The 9,657-nt window shown below is 43.4% G+C and overlaps 2 protein-coding genes across 2 annotated transcripts; both read right to left on the reverse strand.

The window, feature by feature from the left end:
- Positions 1-1,971: 1,971 nt before the first annotated feature.
- Positions 1,972-6,869, reverse strand: LOC143857086 (uncharacterized). The gene is made up of 3 exons (XM_077367357.1): positions 3,614-6,869; positions 3,295-3,547; positions 1,972-2,044 (listed from the first exon to the last, which is right to left on the reverse strand). The coding sequence occupies exons 1-3, from the start codon at positions 6,735-6,737 to the stop codon at positions 1,972-1,974; spliced, it is 3,450 nt and encodes a 1,149-aa protein (XP_077223472.1). The 5' UTR covers positions 6,738-6,869.
- A 108-nt stretch (positions 6,870-6,977) lies between these two features.
- LOC143857239 (uncharacterized) lies at positions 6,978-8,871 on the reverse strand. Its single transcript, XM_077367657.1, has 2 exons — positions 7,524-8,871; positions 6,978-7,412 (listed from the first exon to the last, which is right to left on the reverse strand). The coding sequence occupies exons 1-2, from the start codon at positions 8,319-8,321 to the stop codon at positions 7,215-7,217; spliced, it is 996 nt and encodes a 331-aa protein (XP_077223772.1). The 5' UTR covers positions 8,322-8,871; the 3' UTR covers positions 6,978-7,214.
- Positions 8,872-9,657: the final 786 nt, after the last annotated feature.

Below are 9,657 nucleotides of genomic sequence, written 5' to 3' on the forward strand. Positions count from 1 at the left end.
ATGTAAGGACCGGACCAGTTTGGCCTGAACTTTCCTCTTGGGTCAAATACCGGTGCCCTGTAGGACTTCAAAACAAGATCTCCAGGCTTCAAATGCCGGACACGAACCTTCTTATTGAAAGCTCTCTCAATCCGTCTCTGATATCCCTGGACATGATACAAGGCTCTCAGCCTCTTCTCATCTATCATCTGCAGCTCTTCGTGCCTGGCCTTTGCCCATTCTGACTCTGGCAGGTTGGCCTCCATCATCACTCTCAAAGAGGGAATTCTTAACTCAACAGGGAGAACAGCTTCCATTTCGTACACCAGAGAATACGGAGTTACACCTGTTGAAGACCTGATCGATGTCCTATACGCCCATAAGGCATGAGGGAGTTTGTTCGACGAGTCCTTATATGTCTCAGTCATCTTACTGATAATGACTTTGATGTTCTTATTTGCTGCTTCAACGGCTCCATTCGTCTGCGGCCTGTAAGGGGACGACTTGTGATGCCTTATCTTGAACTCTTCACACAGGTGTAACACCTCTTTCTTGAAATGTGATCCATTATCTGAAATCAACTCGTGAGGTACTCCGTATCTGCAAATTATGTTGGTACGGATGAACTTCGCAACTGTGTTCGAAGTGATGGAAGCATAAGATGCAGCCTCTATTCACTTTGTGAAATAATCAATAGCCACCAGAATGTACTCATGTCCGCTCGAGGATCTCGGATAAATCTTCCCAATGATGTCTATTCCCCATACTGAAAACGGCCACGGCGAAGTCAGGGAGTGCAACTCTGAAGGAGGAACATGAATAAGGTTTGCATAGACTTGACACTTATGGCATTTCTTTACAAATGCGAAGCAGTCTGCTTCCATTGTAGGCCAATAGAATCCAAGTCTAAGGATCTTTCTAGACAACATCTTCCCGTTCATATGAGGTCCACAAACACCCTCATGAGTCTGCTCAATAAGCTCTGCAGCTTTATCTTCATCAACACAAAGGAGTTGTAAGCCATCAAATGACCTTCTATACAACTCTTCACCGCAAATGATGAAATTAGCAGCTAACTTCTGAAGAGTTTTTCTTTCTTTGCTTGAAGCTTCTAGAGGATGACCCTTGCCTGAAATGAGGTTTCTGATATCTGTGTACCAAGGTTTCCCATCTGGACATCTAGCTGAAATTTCTATAGCATTTACGTGCGCAGGAGCCCATTGCAGTCTGATGGCCAGCGGTTGAACTTCCATTGTAGCAGAGATATCTAACATCGAGGCCAAAGTAGCCAAAGCATCAGCAAAATGATTTCTGGTCCTTGACAAGTGAGTAAATGTGACGCTCTTGAATTTCTGGACTAGAGATTCCAAATACATATTATAAGGGATCAATCTATCTTCTCGAGTTTTCCATTGCCCATTAATCTGGTAAATGATCAGGATGGAATCCCCGAACACATCAATATCTTGAATCTGCAAAGCTAAGGCTGCTTCAAGTCCGGCAATACAGGCTTCGTACTCTGCCATGTTGTTGGTGCACTCGAACTGCAACTTGATGGAGATAGGAATGTATTCTTTCTTCGGAGAGACCAAGACTGCACCTACTCCTTGACCACGACTGTTTACGGCTCCATCAAAGTACATTAACCACTTGGTGCTGAGAACCTCTTCTTCTTCGATATCCATAATCTCTTCATCAGGGAATTCGGCTATAACCCGCCCCTTAACTGATTTCTGAGTAACATAAGTGATGTCGAACTCAGACAATAACAATAACCACCTTGCAGTCCTTCCTGTAAGGGCAGGCTTCTCAAACAAGTACTTTAGAGGGTCCATTCGTGAAAGCAGAAGAACCTTGTTTGAAAGCAAATAATGTCTAAGCCTCTGGGTTGCCCAAACTAAAGCGAGACAAGTCTTCTCCAAAACAGTGTATTTTAATTCATACTCTAGCATCTTCTTGCTGATGTAGTAAATGGGCCTTTCTTTCTTAGACTCAAAATCCTGCTGAGCAAGCATGTAACCCATCGCTGTATATGTGATAGACAAGTATAACAACAACGGCTGACCTGAAATGACAGGTGATAGAACAGGAGGTAGAGATAAGCACCGCTTAACTTTTTCAAAGGCCTCCTGACATTCTTCATTCCATTTCTTCGAGGAATTCTTTTTCAGAAGCTTGAAGATGGGTTCACACGTCATCGTCAGATGTGCTATGAACCGTCTCAGATACTGAACTTTGCCAAGGAAACCTCTGATCTGCCTTTCTGTCTTCGGCGGCTGCATTTCTTGAATCGCCTTAATCTTTTGCGGGTCCACTTCGATCCCCCTTTCACTAACCATAAACCCCAAGAGTTTCCCTGACGTAACGCCAAATACACATTTACTCGGGTTCAGACGGAGCTGATACTTCCTGATTCGCTCAAAGAACTTTCTCAGTGCAACAGTGTGCTCAGGCCGAGTCTTCCCCTTTACGATCATGTCATCAACGTAAACCTCAACCTCTTTGTGAATCATATCATGAAGAAGAGTTGTAGCGGCTCTCTGATACGTAGCACCAGCATTTTTCAAACCGAACGGCATCACCCTGTAGCAATATGTACCCCACTGAGTAATGAATGATGTCTTCAACATGTCTTCAGGTGCCATTTTAATCTGATTGTATCCTGAGAACCCATCCATAAAGGATAAAAGAGCATGCCCGGCAGTGTTATCTACCAGGAGATCAATGCTTGGAAGAGGAAAGTCATCTTTAGGACTTGTTTTGTTTAAATCTCTAAAATCAACACACATTCTGACTTTCCCGTCCTTTTTGGGCACCGGTACTATGTTCGCGAGCCATTCAGGATATTCCACCACCTGGATGAATTTTACTTCTAACAATTTCTTCACTTATTCATAGACTTTCAACTCCCATTCTGTTTTGAGTTTTCGGAGTTTTTGCTTCTTTGGTTTAGCACCAAGGATTAAGGGTAATCTGTGCTGGACGATTTCCTCACTTAATCCTGGCATATCATCGTAAGACCAAGCAAAAACTTCTTTGAATTCTTTAAGCAGAGTGATCAATTCCTCGCGTTCTTCAGGAGATAAAGTTTTGCCGATCTTTATTTCCTGAATTGAGGTTTCATCACCAATGTTCACAGTTTCAATTTCCTCGTCAAGTGGTTTTGCTCGGCGACTCTCCTCCTGTTGGATCATATGTCTGATTTCAGGGGGAGTTTCGTCGGCATCCTCATCAGAGGGGGAGTCTTGATTGTTATTATTAAGATTATCAGATTTTAGAGCAGATTCAGTAGACGAAATAGAGACAGGAATGTACTCAAAAGAAGAATCCTTTATTTCATTGAAATTTGAATCAAATACATCAACAGATGAATTACCCTCATCGGAGTTTACAATGAACTTTGGACTCGTTTTTACAGACTCGATGGATATGTTGACACCTGCGTCAACTGACTCAGAACTATATGAGGAAACAGCATCAGCTGCTTTATTGGGGACAATCTTCAACTCAATGTTGCCAGAAGAAGAAAAACCACCACTGACCTTGGGAGAATAGTCCTCTATGGTACCTGCATCAAAAGACTTGTTAGAAGAAATAGACTCTGAATCAAACTCGGAGATTGACACGTACTTACGGACGACTGACTCTTCTGAAGGGATTTGATTGTACTGGAAAATAACCTGGGGTAGGACTTGAGAAGTCCAGTTAGTCAGAGGTTCCTCAGCCGGGGTGATAAGACGAGTTGGGTCTAGTATCAACGGGCTCTTGCCAATCACGGCCACAGTCTGCGACCCTTCTTGGAAAAGTGAATTCAGAAGGCTCGGCTCTATGTGCTCTGCCCAATTAGCCTCAGACTCTGTCTCTACGATCTGCATACCCACTGGCTCATCTTCTAGCTCAAGATCGAAGAAAATCTCAAACCCCGGAAGCATCTGCCCTGTGCTCTCATCCAACCAAAACTCTGCAAAGCCACAGAAAGGAAAGGCTGCGCCTTCTTTTCGGAATCGGCCGTTCATTTTCAAATCAATAGGCGCCATTGGTAGTCCCAACCCACGGCGACGATTTTCTGCCCATTTCAGCATTAACTGCTTCATCTCTCTGATTTCTTTCTCTGTAGGCTTGTACCCCAGCCCGAACAAACCATTGAACGCCTTGAACACCGGAAACTCAGTCAAAGCCTGATGGTACTTGCCTAATCCAGCACCTGGGATATACCCCTGCCTGCGAATCATCCTGATGACATTTGAATTTGTGCTGGTCAGGAAACAAATTTCCTCATTCAAAGCCTCTTTGAAGGTGATCGTAGTCACCTCTAGTGAAAACCCTGTCAAACTGACATCTTCGGATCTTTCCTCAGTTAAGTCCGGAGTGATCTGCCCTATCTCAAGATCGGGATCCCCCTTTACCGTTATCACTCTGTTCTTGCGAATGAACTTCAGTTTTTGGTGGAGAGTAGACGGGACAACCCCGACCTTGTGCATCCACGGACGGCCAAGCAACAGTAAGAATGAAGCCTTAATATCTAAGACTTGAAATTCTACCTCAAAGTCCTCTCCGCCAATCTGTATCTCAGTGATCAAAGTCCCGATTACATCCCGGCGAGTGCCATCATATGCTAGAATACCCTGCTCGGATGGAATAAAATTCTCAGGACTGAATCCCAGGGTTGCTGCGGTGCTTAACGGGCAAACATTCAGCGCAGAGCCGTTGTCAACCAACACCTCTGGCACCTTTTTCTTGTTACAGGTGACTGTGATTTTAAGAGGCTTAGTATGGTCTCGGCCCTCAGGAGGTAAATCGTCATCCGCGAATGACAATGTTTTCGCTGCTCTGGCCATGGCTACGAGACTGACGAGCTCATCGGGCGAGGTATTAACAGAAACTTGCGCTGCATTAAGCTCTTGAAGAACTAGTTTTCTGTGCTTTGATGAGGCCATGAGTAAACCCCATACCGAGATATTAGCCTGAGTCTTCTTCAGCTGCTTTAACAGGCTCTCATCTTCTTCGTCTGCGCTCACTTTATTCTGCCTCTGATTTTCTGAGTTTCTTGCAACCCCTGCCGGGTTTTCTACACTCAATTCTGGTGGTTTGAACACTCGCCCACCTCGGGTCATGTGACGCATCTCGTCACATTGATCCTCTAGCAACAGCAATTCGTCTTCGTCCGTTCTGAAAACATAAGGTGCATTACTGACATCCTCTTCAAAGTCCCCCATCCTTAGAACATAGGTGGCTTCCTTTGCTTCTTCCATATCAACATTCTGGAGCGCATATGAATGGGATGAGGATGACTCAGCGAGTTCAGCATCGTCAAACGACAGCACATAAGGTTCTTTTTCTCTGAATTCTCTGAGCTCTTCATCGTCAAACCTCAAAACATATGTTTTGTCAGATGTAATAGCGCAAATGAGAGCAGAGGGATCAAGGATGGGCTCATCTACAAAGATACCGTTTGCAGTGGGAGGAGCAACAGCACGGTGGTTGGGGAGAGGGTTCTGAGTGATATTCGGCCTTTCAACTGCAAGCTCATCTTTATCGATCATGTTCTGAATCGCGTGCTTCAAGGCCAAACAGTTCTCAGTCATGTGCCCCGGGCCTCTGTGATATTCACAGTATTGATCCCTTCTCCAGTTTACAGGCAGTGGATTAGGTACAGGTTTGACATCTGGAAGTCTGATCTTCTTGTTTCTGATCAACTTCTTAAGTATCATGGGCAGTGGATACGGTAATGGGTCAAACTGTCTGAACTGCCTCCTTATCGCCGGTCCAGCAACTTCCGCAACAGGCTTGGCCACTGGTCTGGTATAACTGACTGCTTGTACTTCCTTTGGTTGGGTCATAGGTCTCTTCCCTTCTCGGACATCAGATAGAGTCTTGGCTCTGAGGCCCTTAGCAATAGCATCCTCGATCTGGGTGCCGGTCTTAATCAAATGATCGAAATTCTGATAGTGCTGCGGTGCCATGAAGTGAAAGTTCTGCGGAGACAAGCTCTTGAGGACCAACTTTATCTGGTCTTCCTCTGACATTCTATGGCTCAGTTGGGCAGACTTGCGCCTCCAGCGCCTAATGAAAGATGTGAATGTCTCCTGAGGATTCTGCTTCAACAGCTTCAGATCTCTTTTGGTGACCTCGATCCCTTCCTCCATAGAGAATTGCTCTACGAATCGGTTAGAGATTTCTTCCAATGTCCTGATCTCTTCTGGTTTCAACCTCAAAAACCATCTTTTGGCCACCCCTATAAGAGACATGGGAAACAAATGGGCCATCTGCTCTCGACTTAGGCCATGCTGCTGGGAAAGAGTGATGAACCATCTGACGTGGTTTCTCGGACACCCAGTTCCATCATATTTGTCATAGTCTGGTGCCTTGAACTTAGGCGGGAATACGGCATTAGGGGACATCAGAAATTCAGAAATATCGAATCCCTTGGACGCTTGAACCTTCATGCTCTCAATGTCACGAGCCATCTTCTCATACTTATCGAACAACTCATTTTCCTTGTTAATCGGAGGGACATAATATTCTCCAGCATATTGCTCATCTTCTAGATCGATCTCTACGGGAGAGATGACTGGTCTGGTGAGGTTAGGAGATATGGCCGGAGGAGGCTGAATGGCGGGATCTTTAGAAGTAGAGACCTTTTCGGTACTCTGGTTCTTTAGATGAGTCACCTCATCTTTCAACCCTGCTATATCTCGACACATATTTCTCAACATTTCCTGTATAGTTATCATGGGGTCCACTGGATCATTAGCCATTTGGTTGACTTCAAAAGAACCTGACGACTCTGGTGAAGATGGTAAAGGTGCTGTTGGAAACGCGGTGGGATCGAAGTGACGAACAAGTCTAGACACTGAGGTAGGTCTAGACCAGGTAGGTTTAGCTTGGGTGTCCTTTTTCGGAGCGATGGTTGCTATCTTTCAGAATCCTGATTGGAAGTTAACAAACTAGATTAAATGATTTGACAAATGAAATCAGGTAAATTCCACAAGTAGAGAGAAGAAAAGAAACACATTTGTATTGATTATATCCAAACAGATTACAAAGATGGCGATTGACAACATAAAAATTGATGGAACTTTGAATCGCCAACTGTTTATAACATGAATTAAGTAAAATTCTTTTCTTTATATTTTCATCTATAATGAGACCGGGATTACAATCTTTGACTTTGATTATGTTCAAGTAAAACAAATGAAGATAGTAAAGAAATGATAATCTCATGTCGAAGATCCTCATGGTTCACCAATCCGAGCTCTCCGGTTTGCAGGCCCTCCAAATATTCCTCCCTTCCGAAGTTTAGACGTGAAAGCAGATCTTCTCTCCGTGATTTTGTCCCTCCAAGCAGCTACTATGGATGCAATGAGATCAGGAGTAAGGTCTTCACAGCTAGGTGGTGTGATAACCTTAGGAGTACAAGAGTTTGCAGTAATCTGACAAGGGAAACACAAAGGTGCATAGAAAGATGATATTTCTAAACCCATAAGATAAACAAATGAGTACGGGTAGGTGCTGGTGATAACTTGTGGACAGGATTGACTCACCCAATGAAATTGGTCTTCCCCTACATTCTGTAGCCAATGGTGCCACTCATTAAGCTGGGGTTGCTTAATCTTTGTCTTCCAAGAAGGAAAATTCTTAAGAGTGTACTCAATGCTGTTTTGTGGCTGAAGGATAGTGAGTTTCTCACATAGCCAAACATATAACAGCTTAGCACATCCGAAAAAATTATCCTGTACCTTTTTACTAGCAATAAGGTCTAAGCCATAAAAGGTTTCGGCTAGCATGGTAGGGGCAGGATTTCTCCTCTCATTTATCTGATCTACTATCGTCAACAAAGTAAAAGGGGCGGCCCTGGAGTCTCTGCGAAGGACATGGCGTGCAAAGACTGCAATGACTAAGGCATTACGCCGACATTCCTGAAAACGGGTGTCAGTAGGATCGACGTTTTTGGAAAACAACTCAATGAGGGTCTGAAATTGCACATTTTTCTCTGTTAAGCAATGCAGAGTTTTCACAATCTTATTTTCGAATAATCTGCAAAAAAGATCATGAGGAGAGTCTATGCTCGAAGGTCGGATCCAAAGTCCCTCAAGAGGAAGCTCTAACAAGGCACACCAATCTTCATATATAGGACAAAGTTCAAAAGACCCAAATCGAAAGACATGGAAAACAGGGTCCCAAAATCCAGCAGCTGCTTGAAGAAACTTCCAATTTATACCGCGACTATTCAGATGGGTAAAAGAACTGATGAAACGCTCAGCCACACTCCTTTCTTCACATCTTAACGGAAAAGATTTAACAGTCTCAGCTATCCATTTGTCTAACAAATTATTCGCCATGATCAGACCCTGCTATTCAGATAGGACAAAGATCAGGAGAGAACGGGGATAACCTTGCATAGACAAACTACCAGGATAAACTGAAAATCAACTACATGAAAAGGATAAAATCTGTGATAATGAATTTTTCATCAAAGATGGGGGGGTAGCCAATAGATTAGAAAAATAGACCACGGCCATAAGATGACAGACGTAGGCCATAAACCGGATCTAAATCTGGTGATGAATACCAATAACTGTACGATCAAGAGGATCAACATGATAGACCATGGTCATAAGGATAGCGAACGAGCTATCTGCCAGATCTCAAGACAAAAGGGGTAGACAAACGAGCACACCCTAATGAACAATAGATATACAAATTGAATCTATGACACAACAAAAGAATAGATATATAATCAAAGGGTAGCAAATAAAACTGTGGCCACGAGAACGACATGTACAGGCCACTAACCTAGCGAAACTGAAAGGAAACAAATACGACTTATCAAACCAGAAGCTCTCACTAAAATGGGCTCTAAGCTAAATCAAGGCTATACAAGCGAATCGAGACAAGGAAAACTGACTCTAAAGAATAGCCATCATGCTCAAAATTCAACAGCATAACGGCTAGACAAGGAAGCCAAGGTAAGGTAAACTCATGGTTTAACCAATTCTAAAGGATAGCGGTCATGCTCAAAATATTCTGGACAAAATCCAACAACATGACGACGCTAGAAAGGGTTCCCACCACTCAACCAAAGGTATATGAATAACGGTGGTAAGATAGGCTCGGAATATGGTTACCAGATAAAGGTGACCAAATGAAAGACCGACCAAAGGTGAGAACTCACGCGACAACGGGTCAAATCCTATAATCAACAGATCAAAGGACAAAACCCGGCCAAAGAAATGGCAAGCAAAAGCCACTGCCTAGATCTAGACCTAAACAGAGAATGGATATAACCAAATGAAATGAATAAGGAACTCTAACTAAGAGGAGAACCCTAATACACATAATCAGCATATATATACACATATATCCTAACCAGGGGCACCAGCCCTAATCTAATCTAATGGAGTCAAGGAAGTCTCAACTCAAGACAGACTGATGAGCGTGCTAGGACCGTGTTGTAGCCATATAAAAATGAGCTACCCTAGTCTACAAATGGGACAAGGCTCCTAACTCTAGGCTCAACATGTGTGAGCAACACATGTTCGATCCCATATGAATGCAATATACTTATATAAACACGGGTACTTCCTAGTTGGATTTCACTAAGTCAATAAGTATATACATAATATATAAAAAAACAAAGTAGGGCTCCGGACTCAATCTAATGGGTACTATGCGTAT

The sequence above is a fragment of the Tasmannia lanceolata genome, unplaced genomic scaffold, assembly GCF_043159265.1.
Source record: "Tasmannia lanceolata isolate RefF3 unplaced genomic scaffold, GAP_Taslan_0.1 ptg000024l, whole genome shotgun sequence".
In the NCBI taxonomy this organism is placed as follows: Eukaryota; Viridiplantae; Streptophyta; class Magnoliopsida; order Canellales; family Winteraceae; genus Tasmannia; species Tasmannia lanceolata.